Genomic DNA, 23,896 nt, shown 5'->3' with positions numbered 1-23,896 from the left:
CTCTAGTTCATTTCTCTCAGAAAAAACGAGGGAGGGATAGAGCAAAGGAGAGAGAGAGGGGGATGAAAAGGACGTGGAGAGGTGAATGTAGAAGAAGACGACCTAATTTAATCTGAAGTGGTTCTCAAATTGAACCAAAGGGAAAACAAAGTCAGCACAAAACCTTGGAGCTCCTCTGGACTTATGCAACTCCTCTCCTCTCCCTCTCCCTCTCCCTCTCCCTCTCCTCTCCTCTTTCATCACATCACCTCACCTCCTCTCCTCCTCTCTCCTCTCTCCTCTCTCCTCTCTCCTCTCTCCTCTCTCCTCTCTCCTCTCTCCTCTCTCCTCTTTCCTCTCTCCTCTCCTCTCCTCCTCTCTCCTCTCTCCTCTCTCCTCTCCTCTCCTCTCCTTCTCTTCACTCTCTTCTCCTCTCCCCCTCCTCTCCTCTGTGAAAACATAAGGAGATATGACATAGAGTTGCGAGACCAAACAGATAGAAGGATGAACATGACAAACATGTTCTCCTCTCGTTGTCACGCACCCCCTTGTCTTCACCTCTCCTGTCCTGCAGTGACATCACACTGTACGGGCCCGGCAGGCGCTCTGTTGAAGACAGTGGCCTGAACGAGTGTGGAGTTAAATAATGCAGTCTGCAGGCTGGACTGAGGGGAGACTAAGGGAGAAGATGGAGGAGGAAATAGTGGCACAGTGCAAAGATACAGACTTCAATAATTGAACAGTCCTCTGAGAGGCTTACCCAGAATTAAAACTGTGTGTGTGTGTGTATTTAAACTCACACACACACACACACACACACATACACTCACTTATATACGTCCAATATCTGCTGGCATGCATAGTTTTGAGTCCAGTCATGCACGACATATGCTGACACAGGTTCATGTATATTATGCATGCCAAATTCTGCTTCAAGTGTTTCCAAAAATAGTGAGCAGGAACTTTATTTACCTCGAAGGTACCAAACCTTAATTTGAGTCTTTTATTTCTAATTCCCTTTGCTCAGTGTATTATGTCATGTTTTACCATACAGACTCATTTTGATCCTCTCCAGTTGTGCTGTTTGAAAAGCTCAGTATTAGACTTTTAACACTTTGCTAAAACACTGGGGGTGAAGTTTTTTGAGTCACAGAAAAGGTAAGGGAACAACGACGTGACTATATTCCACAACTTGTTTCTGTGAATGTTTCACAAATTAAAACTTTGTTAAGAAATGGAGGGACTCCAACAAATCCCTGTGGGGCTTTCTGTTAGAAATAGATACTGCAGTCAGTCGTGGTGTCTTTCCTCTCCTACCAACACAGCGCTGAAGTCCATCTGTGACTCTCAAAACTAGACGTAAAGTCAGAGAAGATGGTGACATGCCAAGCAGAGTTGTTAAAAAGAAAACTTTTGAAAGAGATGGGCTGACATTTCAATATCAGATTTAAGTTTTGCACAGTTATCAAGGAATGCATCAGGTTACATTCAGCTCTTTAAAATCCAAAAGCAACCTCCCCTCCCTTGAAGTAAAGGTACTACTAATCTTACTGCGCTTAAATGTTTCTATACCAAATACAACTTGGCTGAGAAATAAACCCACTTATAATCAAAGTTTAGTTGGGTTAGTTGTTGGAAAAACATAGAACTATTTAATTTATGTTTTAAAGAGCCATACAATTTCTATTATTCTTAGTTTGTACAAAATAGTACCGCAGTTAGTTTTCCCAGTTTTTGGTCACTAGCTTTAATTTTTCCCCCCCCTTGATAGTTCTTTTCTAACATACCTCAGGCAATCCATTAATACCTGGCTTTACTTTGGTATCAGATTGTATTTGAGGACATATCTCATCCATGGAAAGTGAATGTAATAACTAGTGCTATTGATATATTAGTTTACCATCTGATTATTAGTAATAGTCACATCACTGGACCTGCAATGTAACTTAAGTCATGTGTCTGGAAACGCATCACGCTGCCACTTTTTTTGGCTGTTTGATTCGAACTAAAAACCATCAGTTTTCTCGTTCTCCATGACTCCATCTTCAATAAAAGAACTGAACACTGTGCACCAAGGTCTGCCTGTCCCCCTGCATGTAAAATGAGATTACACAGACGATGATGCTGACATCACAGATACCTCGGCACGATGCATGATGCAGACGCTCAATTACACGAGACAGATTGAAAAATGTGTTTATACCCACTTTCAGTGACATTTTGTCCCGGTGTTGCTTTACACTGTGACCACGTTGGTATATGTGGCCGTGGTTAAAGGGACAGATGTTGTACCTGCAGTGTAGTGTTGTGTTGTGAGTCTCAGGACTGATGTGAAGTTAAAAACAAGAAGCTGGTGATGCAGATGAAACGTTAATTTGAACATTGTTAGAATGTTGATGATGCATAAATAACACAATTATGAGATATATCTTTATTAGTTAATTTTATGGAGAAAACACAACATGTCACTCCACCATGTTAACTCTACTTCTCCATCTGTGTGTGTGTCCGAGCCGCTGTCAGAAAGATAGACCCAGGATGTGATAAAAACAGGACGGGGTTTAGATTTCAAAGCAGAAAATGACTCAAATAATTACAAATATGGTCATTTTTCCATCACCATGCAGCCCATGTAACAGTATAAGTGCATGTGTATGCAGACAGGAATGTCACACATGCCATTATTTCTATTCCCTCTATTTTTTTGCCAGATGAATTCTGTTTTTGGTGTTCGTTATGTGTTTGTGTTTATGATGGTTATTACAAGAAAATCCGTTTTCAGTAGAGAATTCTCTCCTCTCAATCTGCCTCTGTGACTTTATCATGTTATGTAAGCACATTTAACTCCGGCTCACTGATCAGCACACATATGTACACGCACTGTTGATGCCTTAATAATACAGCTTTGCCATATGCTGTTGTGCCTTAAATACAGTAATGCACACTCTTAACGTGTGGATGGTTGGTTGCACAAGAGCTGGAGGTAATCAAAGCTTTGCTTGTTCTAAAAATGAAAATAGACCTGAAATGGTTCAACTTTTAAGAATGGCGGTGAAATAGACTGTATCTGCTCTCTTTCAATTCAAGGCCCATGTATTCCAAAGGCCGGTTTTCATTTAATTTGTTGTACATGCGAGGTAGTTCAGGTAGACATCTCAAGCTGCACAGATTTTTTACACTCACAGTCGTCACTTTCACAACCTCCAATCACACACATCCTCCTAACTGAGCGCTCTATTTAAGCTGCAAGATTTCCGGTCCCTCCCTCCGTTCTGTCAAAGCCTTGCTGTCTCGCACCGGTGCTGCACTTAAATCTCCCCACCACCCCAGCATCCACGTGCAGGGGTGGAGTTTCTGCATTTAAAATCAGTCTAGGAGGAGTGACGCGATCAGATCCCAGACACCAAACCGGATCTGTGTTCAGCTGCTCCAGTAAATATGTCAAACGTGATTTGTCCGACTGAAATGTGTAATATGTGTAAAAATATTCGACACAGAGCACACTGCTTGTTGGACAGAGAGAGAAAGAGAGAGAGGATTCAAACTTCCATCCCAGAACATCACACCATCCCTGTATTGTTGTGTGTGGGCTCCATGTGTCAAGTTTACGAGCGTGAAGTGGATTACAAAAACCTTCAAAGGGAGCACACTCTGAAATAATGTCTCTTTAAAAATTAATTTGTGCAGTGCAGGTGGGTTGTTTTATGCTCTGGCGGATATCATGCAGGAACAGGCTATCCAGGAATGAAAGCCCTATTTGAGCTTCACATTTCTGCCTCTATTACAACTACTGATGCTGCACAAAGTGTTCCTTTAGAAGTTCATAATTACTGTCAAGTTTTAATGCTGTAAATGCTAATAAGGTATATGAATGAGCTGCCAGTTTCTCCACCTTTTTAGTTATTTTAATCACCAAAGAACGTCAGTAAAGAAATCCACCTTTTTCCTCTTTGTGTTGCTTATTTTAAGAGAGCTGAGTCATCATCTATATTTGACATTTTACCTATCATCTGTCTTCATCCGCTCTTTCTTTTCTTTCTCCACCATGTTTGCCCGCCTGATTTCTACCTCAGAATATTCCAGCGTTTTATTTCCAGCACTTTGCCTTTTAGTGCTCGGACTGTTCCGGAAGTGGTTTCTAGTAGTCCTGTTTACTTAGTCCAGACGTTCCTTTAAGCAGCTCATTCCCGTTACTCAAACCAGGGTTGAAGTTTCTTTCCTGGAGCTGAGTCCTGAAGAGAAAAGAGAATTTACGATGACATCGATATCTCTTTACAGTGACGGCTGTTATTCTGATAAACAAACTTAAGAGTTCATTCTACTTCAGGTACACGTGACCCTGTCCTCTTAGTAAAGCTCAGTTCTCAGGCGTATCCATAAGAGCCACTCTGTCCTAGCAACAAAACCTGACACTCGTCTCACCGCTTTCTCTGTATGACTCCAGACAACCAATTACAATCATTAGAGGACCGAACAAATGAAAATAACTCCGCTTGGCCTCTAGCCTTTCTATTTATTTCTCTCTTGCCTTCCTTCTGTCGGCGTGTTTCCTTTCCTTTAGCTCCAAATATTTTAGCTTTCTTCATCCTTTTCCTGTGTCTCACTAGGAAATAAAACTCAAGTAATGTCTTTGCCTCAGAGAGCAGGAGCACTTGGGTTGTTAAAAAAACAAACCTGGCAGGTGTGTATTTATCCAGTAACAGCAGGTATAACTTAAATAGTACTCCATACTCTTCCTCAGGTGCCTCACTTAACTCGTCCTTTTTTTTGTCCCCTTACAGTCAGTCTTTCCTTGAGTGTTTGTTTTTCTTCCTCCCATGTTTTTATTTTTTCTTAAAACACACTCTTTTGCTGACTCTGTGACTCACTCAATGACTCTTTTCTTTCGTTCCCTGAAGCACACACACACACACGCAAACATGCAAACTCACATCGACACACATGGAAGCTTTATTTCCCCCCGGAAGCGATTTTTACTTAACAGGTGGTCATTCAGATTCAGGACTGGCACTGCAGGAGACATGGAACAGGATGCAGAGAGGAAACAAACTGAACATGCAGGAGGTGAAGATGTGGAAAGATTGGAAGTGATTTAAAAAGAGAAATTATAGGCAAGGGACTTGAATATTATGCACCCTGTTATTTACTGTACCTCGCCTCTGTGGTTGAGACATAAATGTTTTTCGCTGTTATCGTTGAACTAGAGAAAAAACACCAAGAGCAGTTTCTCGATATAACCTGATGTGTTTGCTTTCATGCACATTTAGCCTTGATAGCTTCACCGTCTTCAAATCTTACATGAATCATTTTCTATGCTATCTTTGCTGATGTTGAAGCTTTGACTGTTTACCTTACTTTATCAGGAAAATCATTTTTATGAAACAGTTAGGGTTTGTTCTGAAACTAATAAGATAAATTACACCTGTTGATTGGAACAAAAATATAATTTCAGCACATTCCCTTTAGTAGAGTAGTTATTATATCAATACCTGTATGGGTTACAATTATTGGTATTTAGAGCCAGAACGATTAATCAGATAGCCGATAATACCGATATTAGCATATCCAGTGACTAAGGGTATCGGCTAATTTTATCGCAGATATTAACTGATATTACTAGATTTATTCACCAGTTAAATATCGTTTCATTTGAGTTTCATTGTATAACATTAGCAGTTCTCTGTCACCAGCAGAGGGCGCTATATGGATTACAACAAGTATCATCAGTGCAGAGTGTCGAGCGCTGATGCACGTACATGTACAGGTACTTTCCAGTTGAGTGACCATCTTGTCTTTCTTATATATCTTTTCCACATGTGTTTGATTACTGCATTTGAGGGATCAATGCAATAAATCTCTACAGATTGAACATAGATCGAAGAAAGATATCGGCCGATATGTCAGTATTTGATTTTTTTTTTTCTCCCCAATATCAAAATCGGTATCAGCTCGAAAAATCACATATTGGTCGTGCCATATTTGTATTGACCTTACATACTACCGGAATCAGGGAGTACTGTGACCAATGCACTGATTGGATACCATTTTTTTTAAGGTTTCAGGGTAAATGATCACGACTGAAAACAAACAAGAACTTTGCAGTGTTAGCGCCGAGTGCAGAGGTACTTGAAGTAGGTTTGTTCCCCTAACATTTTTTTCATGCCTGATGCCAATACCTAAACTTAGAACCAGACTTTATGTTGCATAAAAAAAACACGACGCCGCCTCTGCCTAATTTCATACCGCCCCCAACGGTACACTGTTTTTCATGTTTGCCATGTCCAATTGGTGCGTTGTCTGACATACTTCTACTGCTTTAAGACTACACATCTTTATTTGATGAATGCTGCTCGACAGTTTCTTTCACACATGATGCAGTTGAGAGACAGATGCACAGCGCCATGATAGCGTTTAACTCCTGACCCCCATTGTCATGCTTCATGTCTGTAATTGCATGCTGGGATTTAGGAAGTGGACCGTCCATTCTCTTTACAGTTTGTCACATTACCCAAAGTTGAAAGTTTAATGAGTCTGTTAAAAGGAGAACGCTGTTGGGAGTTAATGTGCTCTGCTGCTAGAGCTGCTAGAGAGTGTGTGTGTGTGTGTGTGTGTGTGTGTGCGTGTGTGTGTGTGTGAGAGAGAGAGAGCGAGAGAGAGGAAGTTAGTTCCCCGCCACCATTTGTCTCAGTAGGTACTGTGTGTGTTTGTGTCTGATTTGTGTGCGTCTCCATTTACACACAGCATTTATCTTTTATATGCCTGTTTGTGTTTTTATGTGACACTTCATATCCCCATCCATTTATCCTTTTTTTTTTTTATCTCTTCTACAGCCGTATTACTGGGTTGCTTCTGTTGAACTATATCTTTTCATCTCCTCCCACGTCTTTGAGCAGGAGGGTGGTGCAGCGAACAGAAAGATCATTTTTCATAACAAGGGCTGCGACTCAGGCCCCTTACAAGTCCCGTGTTCCCAACCTGCTCCAATGTCCTCCAGCAAGACAGTAAATCCACACCGGCCTCAAGTGGGCTTCTGCTTCTATAATTCTGTTTAAGGGGGGAGTTAAGAACCATACTAACTCCTGAGGGATAAACAAACTACTCTGTGTAAAACAAAAAAACCTTAGATTCAGATGCACATAACTCTGTTATTTTATATTCTATACAAGCTGTGAGAGGTGGTTTTAAAACGTCTCTTGTTTAGGTTCTAGTAGCCTACATTCTTCTTAAATATCTCTCATGGTGACTGGGCTGTTTTGTACAGCGTTTCAGTCTCATGAGAGAAGTCAAAGTCAGGTTTCAAGTTATTCAGACAAAGTCTCAAAGCACTTAAAGAAGTCTAATCCTACGCCCACACTGCAGGCCAAAGTGACCAAAGTCTGATGTTTTTTCACATACATATGCGATCCAGTTCTGATTTTCAATGGCTAGTTTGAACAGCACAAGTCTCATAGGATCTAATCGTTTCAAACTATAATGTGGTCCTGAATCAGATACAGACTGACTCTGATCATTATCATGAACCCTTTTCACACGTACAGAAATCTCCTGAAAAACTCTTCTTCTTTAGGCTGTGTGTGATCGCGAACCGCCGCATTTTTCATGCAGACTTTACCCGGAGTTTCTCCTCCAGACCTCTAGTGTTTTATCCACAGAAAGTCCGAGTGAGCTGATGTCTGAACGTGGCCGCATATACTCCGGAGATTTCAACTCGAGCCAATGAAGAGAGAATAACGTTTATATAGTGACTGTTTAAAGTGTCTGCATGTGACCTCTATGATCTCCGTGCTCTAATTAAACGTCTGCATTCTGTTTTCTGTTGGTCAGTTTGTTGTTCTCCGCTCTTTTGTGGATGTTGTCATTCCATTGGATTACACATAGCATTGATATAAAGGCAAAAGTTTTCATTATAGCGTCGTGTAGCAGACTCTGTTGCTACGGCCGCTACTTCCACGTTGTTTATTTACGTCACGTCTTACCTCAGGAAATTCTCCCCCCCATCTCCGGAGCGGTCCTCCTGCAATTATCTAGATATTATCCGTAGTGCATATGTGAAAACGGCTATGAAGTGTTTTACTGAGCAAGGCATGCCCACTTACATTTGCTCTCAAGTTAAGCCCTCAGAGATGAACTCCCCATGTTAGTGAAGTCTCAAAGCAGTGAAGTCCATCACTCTGTTCCAAATGTTTTGTGACTTAAACGAGTCTGTTTGCAGTCTCAAGGCTACAGCTCCTTTTATCTCAGACTTTCCTCTCTCACTTCTTTAAAGTTCCAGTTTCTCCTTCAGTCTTTCGGTTACATAAGAAGGATAAAAGCTGGACAATAGTCGTCCCAGTGGAGTGCCGGTGGTTTGTACTTATCCCCCGTCCCTGTGCTTCTTCCTTGGGCAGGTTTGAGCCTTCAGAGCCTGCGTTGCCTGCGTTGGTGTATACCGCTTGATAAGCATGCTGCAGGTCGTGGTGAGGACAGCCAAACACCAGAGTTAATCCCTGCCATGAAGCTATAGAACATTATCGAGGCGAATTATGAAACGAGCCCGTTCCACTGGGATGGATTTAAATCGTCTGTGTTTGTTGGAATGTACTTGTGTCCAACATTGTGTTTGTGAGCTGGGTTTCAGCAGGGACACGTTTCTTTGTTTGTTACTGAACACTGTAGGTACCCCCCCATACACACACACACACACACACACACACACACACACACACACACACACACACACACACACACACACACACACACACACACACACACACACACACACACACACACACACACACTATTTATATGTTTGTTTATTTGGCATGTAGAGCTCTTTGTTTGTTTGTTCTGCTCTATTTTCTTTCCCTTTTAAGATTAAATGCTCGGCCTTGGAAGTTATTAGCAGTCAAGAGTTTTACAAATAAGTAGTCCCTGCAGAAAGATGAAGAACCCCTTAACATTGGAAGCCCTTAAATCAACCTCTGTGACAGATCTGTCTTACCAATGCCGTCTACCACTATAATAAAAAATAACAGCTCTGTAATAGCAGCATACACTCTTGACAAAGCCCAGTTTTCTGTGCACCAAAAACGCTCTTTATATTTTGAAAACCCGACCTGAGTGCTGTGGCGTACTGTATGTTTCTGCTGCAGCTTTCTCTTTTCCTCAGTGCTGGCTGTTGTACCCGTCACTGTGTCTCAGGCGGCATGACTCAATTAATATATCACGCAAGCCAAAGAGAGCTGAGCGAGTTGGTGAGGAGAGGAGGAAGGCATGAATAGACACTTGCACTTTTTAATGAAACGCCTCGATGTTAAACAAAGAAAAAGGCCACAGACATCCTTATATAACCTTCACCTCTTAAACACTCAATTTGAAGACTTCATGCAGCCTGACAACCTCCAAAAACACAGATGTGCACAAAAGATTCCTTTCAGCATTGCTGTTGTGTGCCAGCTTTTACCGGCTCTCCTTTCAAAAGAGTGTTTCCAAGAACTTAAAAGTTTGCTGAGTGAAAATGTTTGAATTTCAGGCAACCATCGAGAAAGGCTTCGCTCCATTATGGTGGCTGCTTGTGTGCTTTCTTGTGGTGACTGATCAAGCTTTTCAAATGGTTTTAACAACTTTTTCAGAAAGGCTTTTATTTCCTACTTTCCAAAACTTTTTTCTGTATTTCCTATACCAACATTATTTCTTTATCTGACTTATAAAGCATGCACCCTCAAAGCCCCTGTGAGTCGTTTTTAGCTTCTTATGAAACAGAAATGAATGCTGATGTCTCTATGTGACCTACAAAAGCAAACTGGACCATCAGCAAGAAGATTGATTACCTCATTTAGTTATTCTAAATGCCGGTAACCATTGCTGCGGGGTACGTGTCAGACGAGGCGATTAACATTACACTTCCAAAGCTGCCTTTTCTACAGCAAGGATCCCCTGTTAGTGTTATAGTTGATTTTTGAAAAAACATCAAGTCAAAAAAGAGTAGAGGACAAGATAAGCAAATAAATAATATCACTATGGCCACAGGGGGCGCCAAATTGATACAAACCAAAAGTTATTTTAAGGAGCTTTAATCTTTTCCTATATTGCGTCAGTACATCCTCTCTTCTAATCATCGAACATGGCAGGATGCTCAATGGAACCATTCATCAAAACATGACTCTGTAGCTTTGTTGTATCATTTATGGACAATGTTGTCCAGCTTATTCTTTTGATATTTTGAAGTCATGTCATGTAGTATAAGATGGGCAAAGAGGGTCAAACAATCACAAGATTTACATCCAGGAAATCAGGTTTTGGATGAAACTAAAAGAATGTTGAATTCTTTCTTTGAGGAGTTCCTGCACATTAGTCTTAAATGTACAAATTTGAAGTGTCATTTGCAGCACATTTTTCCCCATTGACTGTATGAGCACAAACGTAGTCGAAGTAATGTCACCTATTGGAAACACTTTTGAAGCCAGTCGATGGTGGTCGCCATATTGAAAATGCTGTCTCAACCTTGCTTTCTGTCAAGCTAACATCAGGAAAAGAGCTGGAACTGAGGCAGCCTTGAAGCCTCCTAAGAAAAAAATCAGTCATAAAAAAGTAAAGTGTGAGCCGATAAAGACTTGAGCTACTCAAACATAATTCATTTTTTGAACCAGATACAAGGTTTTAACCAGGCTGTAAACATGTTGATTTTTGCTTTAAAATGGGCTTTCTACAGTTCCTCAAGTGGACACTTGAGGAACTGTAGTTTTTTGCACGACCCCATTGGCCTGAGCAAAACTACATGGTTCTGCTATCAACAAAATCTAACTAAAACCATTCTGCAAGTTAACTAAATGTTATCCATTGTTTTTACTGTTGCTTACTTAACTTCATTGACTTCATTGCATATGTTTATTTGTTCATTTTGAACGGGGAGCCAAACTTGATAGGTTATCCAGGCTGTATTACTGGATCTGTCGTCAGGCTGCGACTGTGTTTCATATTATGTGATGAAAATCTGCTTTGTCCTGTGTGTCCTAAATAGGTCTGAGGCATAACTGACAAAAAAAAAAAGTGTGCACTGGCTCACACACCCACATTGTCCCTGTAATGATGTGCAATTATTTATGAAACAACCTTTGAAATTGGTGTTTAGTAGCTAATGTGTCACGGCTTATTAGTCAGAGCCGTCAGTGGCCGAGAGGGGAGAGGTTTTGTTTCTCCATCACGTGTTCTTTCTCTCACTTCTTCCCCTCTCCTCCTCCTCTTGGTGACCCTTCTTCTTTTCTTGCTTTGTTGAACTTTTAGTTTTTGTCTCTCTGTATGTCTCTCTCCTCCTCTCTACCCCTAAAGACCCATTAGTCTGTCTAACTACGCTGTGATTACAGGACTTATGTATTCAGCGTGTGATCACAGTGCCAACTTTGTCCTCTGAGTGTCTCTTTGACTGACTGACTGCTCACTAAGGCACGCTGATCCCTCTGTGTATTATTCAGTTATTTGCACTGCATGTGCTCCGTCCCCCTCCTCCTCCCTTTCCTTCTTCTGTCTCTCATGCCAACATTTTTTTGTCTTTCTCTCTTTCATATTGGCTCTCGTTCTTGCCCGCTCTTCACCCTCTTCTGCTGATTATTTCCCCTCGTCGTCTCAGCCCTTCTTCTGTGTCTCTCTCTCCCGCCACCCTTGGCCTCTTCCCCGCTCTAATCTTCTCCAGAATGCCACTATGTTATCAGCTAACTACAGAACCACGCTTTAGGCACCCAGCAGTGTTAACCCCCCCCCCCCCAAAAAAAAAACGAAAAAAAAAAAAAAACAATCAAGTAAAGTGTTCAGTAAAGGATCCTTCCTGGTCTAGCAAGGCGTCCCTGCTGCACTCCAAGCCAAGGCACAAATGTCCCCTTTAAAGACAAACACAAACAGAGGCTGAATCATTGGTGGCTTTCCAAACTGTGGTCTAACTGAAGAGGGAGTCTATTTTTAATGAACCTCAATTAGCAGAAATGCTACATTGGATTAATACTCTTCCTCTAATCCGATTGGGTAAAGAAGCTGGGGTGAAATGATGGGAAAAAAAAGCTTTCTATGTGATTTTCTGCCTGTAAGTTTGTATCAGAGTTTAACCAAAGTAATACCAGGTGTGTTATTAACACTCACTGCTCTGTGCAAGCATGACACATAAATACAATCTACCTTCCCTTTCGGTGAATCAGCACATCTCACTGTCACAGTCAGTTACTAGCCTCCTATTCAAAGCTTGACTCACTTAGATTACAAGGTCCAGAGCGTTAGTCAGACTGCGTAGGTTTCTGCCCAGTTGTTCTGGATACAGCCAAATATCTGTCATAGTAGCAGCGGGTATGAGATCAAAGTAAGACTCTTTTTTTTAGGAGAGCTCAGGGGTGAAGAGAAGCGGTTGCTTGTCAAAGGACTCGACTACTCTACTCTACGCAGAGTTAGATTTCATGTACAAGGCTCCTGGAGTGGTTGAAAGTCAGAGCATGAAAACAAAAGTTAAAGCCGTAAAACGCACTCGAGCACAGGAATGAAAGAAGAAGCACACTTCAGGAATGAAGAGTACCAGACTTAGCAAAAGATTGCTCAGTCTTCTTGTCGGGGCCTCGTGTAGCCTTAAGGCTGCAGGTGCAAGGCGTGCTGCAAGAAAGCCTGAAAATGTGTGTTTGCATGTATGGTGAAGGGGGAGGGCTGGGTGTTGGGGGTGTCTTTTTAAGCAGACAAGCTTAAAGCATGGCTAACTTTGATATCAGCAAAATCCTTTCAAATGAGGCTCAATGCAGCTCGCCATATGTCTCCACAGATGTTGATATTATTTAATAGATTAAGATGAATGTGCTGATGATGGCTTTTCCAGAACCCCTGCTGGGACTACTGGGAATCAAACAAAAGCCTTTCTCACTCGGCCTGCTGTAAACCACGGCGCTGAAAGTACTCGGATACATTTACTTTCTGACGGGCAATATAAGAGTATTTTCAATGAGAGGTATATCCTAGTGGAGGATATCGTCCCATCTTTCAATTAAGTAACAATGCTAACACTACTAGTGCAGACTTATATTTTCATGTTTTTAAATCTGGTTTTTATTTTGTTTGATTGATTCCTAATTTTGTCACGTTTTCTTCATGTTTGTTTATTATTATTTGAAATTGACTTGCGGCCGCATTGAGTGAGGAGGTGGCCCACATGTGGCCCTCGGGCTGCCAGTTGCCCACCCCTGATTTAAACTATAACTTATCATTAAAAAAAACAGATGAAGGACAGATGTAAAAAAATGTTTTTTTATTTGTATTTTACAGATAAAGTTCTCGCTGTCAGGTGATTTCAGCTTGTTAAAAAAAGTTCACTGTTTCCACTTAAACGTTGTGAAATACAGACATGAGTAGTATAACATAGAAGTGATGTGTTCAAGTTGTTATCAGCGATGATGGTGGTAGGGTGAAAGTTGTGTTCCATGTCTTCTTCCGCTGTGAAAGACCTTTTCTGAAACGAACAAGTACTTGCACATTAAAATAGGTCAGCTGAAGTGGTCCGTGTTCCCTTTGCTCTGTGTCTTTTTCTTTGAGCAGCTAATACAAAATGAGCAGCATCCGCTGAGCTCTCACTCGCCTCCCACCACTTTTGTTTGTCATGGAGCTGTCCATGGTGCTGAAAACAGACTGAGGCTGGCTCTCGTTCCCTGTCCATGGTCCTGAAACTGAAACGCTCATGACATAGACATTTCAGTACATCGATGGGGGATGGGTGTCTCTTTTGTTTCTCAGCTTGTTTAAAAAGCTCCTTCAACAGATGGTATTAATGCACTTATACACCCAAGAGTTTTACAGGCATGTCTGAATGTCGACGGCTGTCCGTTGTGATCCAAATCATGTTGCTCTAACTCTGCTCGAGTTGTCATTTCAAGACCGCTCTGTCGTGACGTGAGAGTTTTTATTATTGTGTTTTGCTGTTATGACCCTGTTGACAGACTTATTTATACTGACAAGATTAAATAAAAGCAAACACTCTATAAAAGTCTGACCTCTTCCCCTGTCCCTGTCTGTCTGTTTGTTTTTCCTACAGTGGTGCTGCTGAATTCTAAAGAGACTCAGGCAGAGCTGGGCTGGACCTCGTATCCCCCCAATGGAGTAAGTGTGCTTAATTTGCATTTTTCATTGTCCTTATGCGTGTCCACTAAGTCGTTCACACGCGAGGCCCAGACCCCTCCTGTTCCCTCTCTACATGATGCTTCTGCATTTCTTTGTCTTGTGCTTATTATTTTCTCGCTCTCTTGCTTTTTTCCATCCCTTGTCAAATCTCTTGCATTCCTCTCCCTCCAAGGGCAGTCGTCTTTATTATCATTTAGAGATGATGCTAATTCAAGCTAGGATTGTGTCTCCAAAACCAGCCACACTGTCACAGCTAAATGCTCCCCATCCTTCCTCTTGATCAATTATTTTTGTAAAAATCCTTAAGAGTTCTGACTGTCAAATGCAGGAGTTCTTTTTTAAGAATCTGATAGCCAATCTGAAAGCCCATTTCCGCCAGTTAAAAAAATAAAAATGAAAATAATAAAGTCATAATAATGAGATAAAAACCGAAAATCGAAATTATGAGATAATAAAGTCATAATAATGAGATAAAAAGTCTCATTAAAATAATTCGACTTTAATAAGATAATAATTTTTACTTTTTATCTCATAATTATGACTTTATTATTTTCAATTTTATTTTTTTAACTGGCAGAAATGGGCTTCCATAGGTACTACTAAAACAAAAAAGAATCTGATACTACCATGGCTCTTTGTCACCCACTTTCCGACTCGAGGTTAGCCTTCTTTATGTGCTATTCACTGAGGGTCTCATGCACACATTTATGTATGAAGCACAGTGTACACTCATGCCGTGTTAAGTGAGATTGTGCTACTTTAAAGTCAGTTTGAAGTAGCTTTTGGACCACATGCAAAGCAAATATTAATGTACTTTGTGACTTACTGAGGAGTCCCAATAGGAATGAGGCAGAACACTCTGCATACACTTTGATTTAGTCACCCACGCCGCAGTGCAGTTTATCACATTAACATCACAGATAATCTATGTTTACTGTTTACTGCGCTGTGTGTGTGAGAGAGTGAGAAAATCTGCTTCAGTGCTCAGTTTACTGTCGTCTCTCTTGTCAAGTCAGAGAGTCTCGGTAATTAACGCTGGTGCTGCAATCATTTCTCCATCAGACAAATAAAATGCTTTCCTCAATTTTGCTTTTCACTGCAGTGTTTAAAAAAAAAACATCACAATCTTTGACAACATGCTAAGGGACCGTCTCAAAATGATCGGAGTGGTGAAGGTAATTGTTGAGTCACCTATCATGACAAAGGAAAGCCGTCTCCATATTTATCTTTGGCTCCGCCCTTTGACAAGAGAAACATCAGCACAGCACTGTCCCTGAATAACTCCCCAGGTAAAATGAGAGTAGTTGTTTGCCTAAAACTTCCTAATATTAATGACCTAAAGTGTAAATTGGTTTATCCTGAGTCAAATCCTTCATATATATTTTTTAAATGATAATGTATTTCCATTCCTAATTGCTGAACAAAACTTTAATGACCAGAGGCACACAGAAAATCCATGTTTTTGTTGTAAACAATAAATATATGATGGATTTATTTAAAAGCACTGTCCTATTTTATCTTCAAAACACATGGCTTAGCTCGAGGACAAAAAGAGAATCAAGCCTTTCCCCTTTTCTTAACTGGAGAACGTTGCTTCCTGCTCATTTAAGTCATTTTTTATTTTCATGAGCTGGACCAATCATTCAAATTATTAAACACAGAACCCCGTTATTTAATCACCATATCCAGAAGTATGTGTTAGTACCAATCTTCATGACTTCATTCATTTTAGTCACTTTGTGGATGTACCATTTAAATCGGTCACTCATCTTAGGGTAATTATTTTAGGTATGTGTAGATTGAACAGAACAAGACTCTCATAGCAGCAGATATATATTTGGATAGGAGCAAAGTGTATGTTGAAACTTATAAGGAATTAAGGTGTATGTATTTGTCTGACATTTACTATAGATCATGGTAATGTCATTTAGAGGTATACCGAAATGGAAAGAAATTTGTAGGCTGTACCTACAAACAGAATATAAGCAACACTGTTAAGATGAAAACTTCTGTCGCTGTCGTCTGACCTCGGCCGAATACATTCTAAAATAATCCACCGACTGTTCCTCAATGTCATCATTGAACATCTACAGCAGAAACAACCTCCACCTAACAGCATGTTAACAAAAAAAAGAGGCTTCACAGCTCATCAGCACAGAGAATATCCAGCACTTCCACCATTCACCATCACTATTACAAAATGCCAAAGCGGAGGCTAAATGTGAACAAAAAGAAGCCACACTCCACTTGACCACATTACATTTCAAAACCTGGAGTTCACCGCGCTGTGTCTTTAGATTCTGACGTCCTTCTTTGGAATGAGTCGGCAGAGTGTGGGCAGAAATATTTAATCAACACTTCTCTCTCATACCATTAGTTTTAATACCAAAGGCGATGGAGTTCAAAAGAAGCCCGCCTGACATAAGCGAATAAGTGAGTGACCCTGACTTTCACAAGCAGCGCTAAAGGCTGATGTGATGACCGTGAACGTGTGCTGTTTGTCATTTTTTCTGTGACTTTCAGAAAAGAATCTGAGTGCTGATGCTTTTCAGACACCCACTCATCAGATTATGTCATTAAACTGTTTACCTGCAGACTCTAATCTTTCTTTGTCACTGCTTTTACCGTCTCTGTCAGCATCTCTGTTGCCTCCTCACTTTTCTTTCACTCCCTCATGTAACCACGTCAAGCCCTGCTGCTTCTTCTGTTGTTTTAACTACACAATTGCCTCCCTTTCCATGCACCTCCTACATTCCTGTTGTTCTTTGTTTTTCTTCTCTACATCTCTAACTTTGATCTTTTTACTCCCCCTTTCTTGTCCTTCCATCGCCGCTGCAGTGGGAGGAGATAAGTGGAGTAGATGAGAAGTACAAGCCCATCAGGACGTACCAGGTGTGCAACGTCATGGAGCCGATGCAGCAGAACAACTGGCTGCAGACGGGCTGGGTGGCGCGGCGGGGTGGCCAGCGCATTTTTGTGGAGCTCCAGTTCACGCTGCGCGACTGCAACAGCATACCCGGCGTGGCGGGCACCTGCAAGGAGACCTTCAACCTCCTCTACGTGGAGACGGACAGGGACCTGGGAGGCGTGACCCGAGAAGACCGCTACACTAAGATAGACACTATAGCCGCCGACGAGAGCTTCACGCAGGGCGACCTGGGCGAGAGGAAGATGAAGCTGAACACCGAGGTGCGCGAGATAGGCCACCTCAACCGCAAGGGCTTCCACCTGGCGTTCCAGGACGTCGGCGCGTGCGTGGCACTCGTTGCCGTGCGAGTGTACTACAAACGCTGCCTAGCAACCGTTCAAAACCTGGCGGTGTTCCCCGACACGGTGGCCGAGGCGGCCTTCGCCACGCTGGTGGAGGTGCGGGGCAACTGCGTCAACAACTCTGAGGTCGACACAGACAGTCCGCCCAGGATGCATTGCAGCGCCGAAGGGGAGTGGCTGGTGCCCATTGGGAAGTGCAGCTGCAGCGCCGGCTACGAGGAAGGACACAGCAGCTGTGAAGGTAGGAGATTAACATCCAGACTGTGAGATGCACGGTTAGATGAAACAAAAAAAGGTGAACAAGAAGAGACCAGAGGAAAAACTGTGTAAAGAAAATGAGAACTGAAGAAGCAAATGAAAGAACAGGGAATAGAAATGTTTGTAAAGAAGATGTGAAGGATGAAGATGTAGGGAGCGGAGTCGGTTTTACCACTTCAAAAACTGTTTTTTTTTGTCTTTAGGTCTTTGCCAGAAGGAACTGAGATTAAATATTTTTTTCAAGTATGAGCAAAAAAGCAAAGTGTAAAAAATATCTTTCTTTTAAGTAGCTTTAGTATTTTTGAAGCACAGTATGATCGTTTCTTCTTCTTCAGTATCCAGCAGATGCAACTGGTTTTTCATATATTTGAGCCCCTGGTCCACTTATCTTATATTGTCCTTCCCCTGGTATTCTTTAATCCTTATACCCCAAACACCCTATGAATCCATTTGAATGCCCCTGGTACCCTACTCTTTAATTACTTCTCCTCTGGTACCCTATCTTTAAATGTACTTCCTCTGCTACCCTGTCTAAAGGCCGTCTGTAGCTCAGTCTATTTGTACTCGGGTTGGGAACCAAGGGGTCACCCGTCCAAGTACTGCAGAGGTGTCGACCCCTACATGGACGCCTTCTGTGCAGCCCCTCACTCTGACATCTCTCCTTTAGAGCATGTCCATAAGATCCTGTTTGTGCATGTGTGTGTATTACTGAACTATGTGTGTGTGCAGTACGAGCAAACTAACCACAAGGCAACTGGTGCCCCTTTTTTTTGTAATTTTTTTTTACCCCTTGTAACCTTTTACGAAATTACTGAGCTCTTGTTACCCTCTTCTCAAATCTTCACGCCCCTTATACCCCATTTAGCTCAAGTTGTACCCTTTCATTTACATTTCCCTTAGACCAAGTTATGTGTCCCTGATACTCCTTCATCAAATATTATTCCCCCTGATACCAATTTTTTTTAGATTTAAATGACCTTTGTGATCCTATTTTGTAAGAATGTTCTATATGCATGTGTCACTAAATGAAGTCCTTCACCGATTGCTCCATGTGGTCGAACTACGAGCAAAAAAACAAAACAAGAGAAAGATGAAGATGGATCGAAATTGGACATGAGAAGAACGGCTCTCCGTGTTTGAGAGAATGAAGTGAAGATTAAAGGAAGAGAAGTGCAAAGAGAGAAAGGACAGTTTGAATTCTGTGGCGCTGTGAAGATACAATAGAGACTGTGAGAGTGAGGGGGGGGAATAGTAGAAATCACTGCATGTGAGCATGGAAGAAGAGAGGAAATCAAACAGAAAGCAGCGTTAACAAGTGCTCAGACAAAAGAAAAGGAAAGGAAATGGAGGTTATTTTTCACAGGAAGACAAAAGAGGAACAGAAAACCGTTGTCTCACACTGCTTCAATCCTTGGTGCTTTTTTGTTTTCACACTGACAATGACATCAATGCTCTATCAGTGATCTTACCTTCATACCTTCATGAGACCTCCAAAGGCTGCTGTCACACATATCGACATTTGAGGCGTGTTGTGTGAACTGTACGGCTTAGCCATCTCTGCATGCGTGTGTGAGTGTGAACACGATGACTAATGCACTCCTTCTTCAGATGCCACTGCCCTGTCATGTATAACACCTCGGCCTCTCCTCTAACATTTACATGCAGCCCTGACCGGCCTGCACACTCAGACGCACACATACACACAACCACGGGTGGTGTGAGTGTAAAGCGGGTGGGTGGCGTTGGGGTGTCACACTCTGACGTAAACAGAAAGGGACACTATTGGAATCTTTTGTCACATCCCCATTGCTCATACAGCAGCAGCACTTTGATCACATGGCGGTTGCCGTTAGCTTTCACAGCCCATCTTGCATTGTTGTGCAATGCAGCGTGGGTGTTGTAGTCATCGGTTAGCTAAACCAAGTGTAATGAAGTCCTAATCTCCTCGAAGGAGGTTGATATTGTTTTGGTTGATTGACGGAATCGATTGCTATTATTACAATTTCTTAGTTTTTTTTTTTCCCTAATGAGCGTTTCAAAAGATGATCTTGTGATTGGTCAGTAAATCTGTCACCTTTTGGCTACTATAATAAATGTGGTAGTATGCTCCTCCCATATATGCTACTATGTTGAAATAGATAATAATGCAAATGCTTAGGACCACACAAGAAACAGTGTTAGTTAATAAAGAAAAAAAAGACACAGGCCAGGAATATTTAAAAAATACAAAGACACTTTCAGATTAGAGAACAACCTGTTGGTTTCCTGGATCAGGGTCAGCCACAAAGCCCTCTCTAACAGGACAGCACTGGCCCCTGAAAAGACACTGCAGACATTGTATGGTTCTGCTGGTTTGAATACAGATTACTTTAAAATGTGCTGTTCTGTCCCAGGGTGATCCAGGTATACCTCCTACAACCCGACTTCAACAATGCCAAACTATCCGTTTAATCACTTCATCTGACATCTGTCCTCCAGCAGAGGTTTTAGGCATTGTTAATAACTATATAGATATAACCAATCTTCTGGTTTGCTTTTATAGATCATAAAGAGGCGTCCGTATTAATTTCAGTCTGTTTCACAACCAGCCAAAAATCGCCTCCTCCATTTGTAAAAGAACAGAGCAACAGAAGCTAACTAATAGAGAACAATAAAAAGATCTTTTATAGTATCACCTGGAGGAGGATCCTACAAACATGTCTTGTTCCTTTATGCTGATTCTCCATTTTTTCCTCCCATTGGGCTTGTTCGAGGAACCAACAAAAAATCTAAGAGGGGATGGAAAGTGTAAAAGTATTAAAGTTGACAGAAGAAACTCTGCTGATCGTAAGTCGTGCAGAACTTTTGGCTGTGCTGCACAATCTCTGCGCTAAGTGTTTGACAGTTGGAGATAAGTACTGCTCACTGAAATTGGCAGTCGGTCCGTGCGTAAACAAAGTATGTGTTGCTTGACCTGTTTTTTTGTAATTACCCACAATGCTTTTTCAACAATAAAAAGCCGAGCTGAGGACAATAAAATCTGACGAACAGATGAACCAACAGACACTGGGCGCTGAGTAGGGACGGGTTCTGAGGAAGAAGTGCAAAACGATGGTAAGGAGAGAAAATTAAGGGATTCCTGACAAAGACGGGTCGGTTAAAAACTTTTGAAGGAGTGAGCAGAAGGTGGAAAAGAAACATTTTTTACTTACTTACTTTGGTACAGTGAAACGAGTAAGACTTTGGTCCCCTAGAGGACAGGGCCCCTCGTTCCTCTTCTTATTCCCACACACACACACACACACACACACACACACACACACACACACATTTGATCCTGTAGTGCCTCATTTCTCAGTTCAGCCATTATGGCATGAATATGCAGCCCAAACCCCGACATCTCCCACTGCACCAGAGCTATTGATCAGCTGTAATGCTCCACTAAACTGAAGAATTGCGCTGGGACCGCTCATACACACATCTAGCAGTCAAGACACACACATTCAGCAGCAGGCAGACACACACACACACACACACAGACACACACGCTTATATTAATGCCATTTCATGTGGGCCGGAAAGCGTCTCTGTGTGTGCCTGATAGAAATGCATTATGCCAGAACAGCAGTGTGTGTGTGTGTGTGTGTGTGTGTGTGTGTGCAGTACTCTCCGCTGTGAAACGTATCATAATGAATTTCAAGCAGGCAGCCACAGCTTATCATAAACATAATGTTCAGCTAATTTCTGCAAGTGTGTGTTTGTTTGTTTGTTTGTTTGTTTGTGTGCAAGTTCCACAGCTACGTCTTATTTACTCCTGGGTCTATTTGTGCAAACAGCGTGAGTGCAAATGCACTAAGTGTCTCCGTGCAGGTCAATAATATTGAATAGCCAGTGAGTAGCTACTGGTAGTGGTGTAAGCAGATAGTGTTGGGCAGTAGAGGAGAGGATTATTAGCACACACAATGTGACAGTAACGACACACACAGCACTGGATTAACTCAGATTAAAGCATCTGTTGTCATAAAGTCCTTCTCTAAACTTGTCTGCTGCTTTAATGCTGATGCAGACACTATTATTAAAGTGCTGACGGATAAAGATGCAGTAAATTGATTTTTAATGTGTTGAGGGACTACTGTTAGCTTTGACTAATTTACCTGAAACTCTCAGGTTGTACATTTGAGAGGGTGTTTGTTGTTTTTCATAATTACACAATCTTAATGATTTATTATATATGATTTATTCTTTACGCTGGAATTAAAAAATAAAATAAAAATTTAACCATGGAACGATTTCATTATGAGGCAGCTTTCTTCTTCGCATCAAATTTGGGGGGGGGGAAGAAAGTCAAACGAAGATAGCTTAGCTCAGCACAACAACTGGAAACAAGGTGTCACTGCTAGGCTTAGCATGTAGATAGAAAGAAGGGCGAAAGTGTTAGAATACCTTATGACAAAGAAAGGAAGCAGGGTGGAAATCTTTAGCCGATAGCTTAGCAGGGACTGGAAGTAGAAAGAAATCGTTGTGCTAGCTTAGCACAAACACCGGAAGCGGAAAGAAATGTTAGATTTACTCAACGCAGAGATTGTAAACGGGGAGAAAACATCGTACTAGCTTAGCATAGAGATACAGAGAATCTTTCTAGCTTCGCTTAGCACTGAGATAGGAAAAAGAAGGGCTAGTAGTCAAAAATAGCAAACAGGAAAAAAATTGTTTTACCAATTCTGCAAATGTATAGCAAATAGGGAGAATATTTTAGCCTAGCTAAGCATAGACATATAAAGCATGGGGAAACTTTTAGCGTAGCTTAGCACGAAGATGGTAGTAAGAAAATTGATAAACAAGCTTAGATTAAAGCCAGGAAGCAAGAAGAAGCTGTTAGCCTAGCTCAGCACATCTTGACCACATTTCAAAATAAGATTTTATATTAAAAGAAGAGTGGGGACTTTTTTCCACACACAATTTAAAATTAGGCTAATTACCCATAATTCCCTGTGCTTTCTCGGATGCTTCTCTTATACCAAAATGTTTCATCATTATTAAAAAGATATATATATAAAGAGCTTAATCACATGTTTGTTGTCAAATTAGATTAAAAACCAGGCGTATCCTGAAATACTGCATACAAATAAACACAGAGCAAAAAAAAACTAAAAGACGTCTCGTACAAATGAGCTACAACAAATGAAGCGTAGATAAAGGAATGAATGAAAAGAGGACATCCTGCTTTCATAACTGAATGAGAAACACTTAATCCTGGAAGATTGACTGCTTAGGAGGATGTTATTGAAAATTAGCATTCGTGCACAGTCAGCCTCCTCGTGAGTAATAAAGGTGTAGAGTGAAAGAAACAGAGCAGTTAGAAGTGATATACTGTAACATGTAGGACCATCCTTTGCTTTAGCTCCGTCAGCGAAGCCTGGCGTGCACAGACCCTGCGTGCTTTCACAAATTTGCACGACATGAAATCGTTATGATGAACGCACACGTGTTTTTGCAATCTCATTATGAAACGCCACCAGCAGAAAGAGACCATGGGAAAAATAAATTATGCAATAATTCACCTCGCAAATGCATCGTTTCATGCTTATTTGTGTGTTTTTTGTGTGTGTGTGTGTGTGTGTGTGTTTCTATCACACTCACGAGCTCCATCCTGTTCTAATTAAGGCAGGCTGCTCTTTCCATATAATTACTGAGTGTTGCGCGTGCCTTCAGCTCATTCTCTTATTATCTCCGTTGTTTGCTGCACCACAATCCATCTCCAGGCGCATTCACCACCCTGCTATTCCTTCCTATTGCTCTCCTTCCCTCTGTAATTTACTACACGCCTCCCTTCTCCACCCCCTTCTTCTCCCCCCCCACTCCCTCCTTTACTTCCCTCACCCATTTACCCCCCCATGCACTAGCTGCGTCCCACAAACGGTGCGCTTAATTTCTATCCCGCAGATCTCAGCCGTGCTTCCTCCAAAACAGCTTTTAGTTTGTGTTCTTTACTCCCGTCCTCTGCCTCTTTCTTTTTCTCTATTTTCCCCTCCTTTTTTTCCCTCCCCCCTCACCCATTTACCCCCCCCATGCACTAGCTGCGTCCCAAAAACGGTGCGCTTAATTTCTATCCCGCAGATCTCAGCCGTGCTTCCTCCAAAACAGCTTTTAGTTTGTGTTCTTTACTCCTGTCCTCTGCCTCTTTCTTTTTCTCTATTCCCCCCCCCCCGTCTTTTCAATATTCTCTCTCTAACAGGCTGTTCCCGTCCCTCCAAAACTCCCCCCTGTCAGGACCATGTGTCAGGGTGAGGCCGGG

At 41.6% G+C, this 23,896-nt stretch overlaps 1 protein-coding gene across 3 annotated transcripts in view; it reads left to right on the top strand.

Annotated features, from left to right (window-relative positions):
* The window catches only part of LOC109997830 (ephrin type-A receptor 7-like), a 173,439-nt gene that overhangs the window by 30,053 nt on the left and 119,490 nt on the right, over positions 1-23,896 (top strand). For all 3 annotated transcript variants that reach the window (XM_029280889.2, XM_065947839.1, XM_065947840.1), the window contains exons 2-3: positions 14,009-14,073; positions 16,933-17,605. In XM_029280889.2, coding sequence (XP_029136722.2) covers positions 14,009-14,073; positions 16,933-17,605 — 738 coding nt within the window. The remainder of the gene's footprint in view (positions 1-14,008; positions 14,074-16,932; positions 17,606-23,896) is intronic.

Source organism: Labrus bergylta, chromosome 19, assembly GCF_963930695.1.
Source record: "Labrus bergylta chromosome 19, fLabBer1.1, whole genome shotgun sequence".
Taxonomy (NCBI): domain Eukaryota; kingdom Metazoa; phylum Chordata; class Actinopteri; order Labriformes; family Labridae; genus Labrus; species Labrus bergylta.
This window is presented reverse-complemented; position numbering and strand designations above follow the sequence as displayed.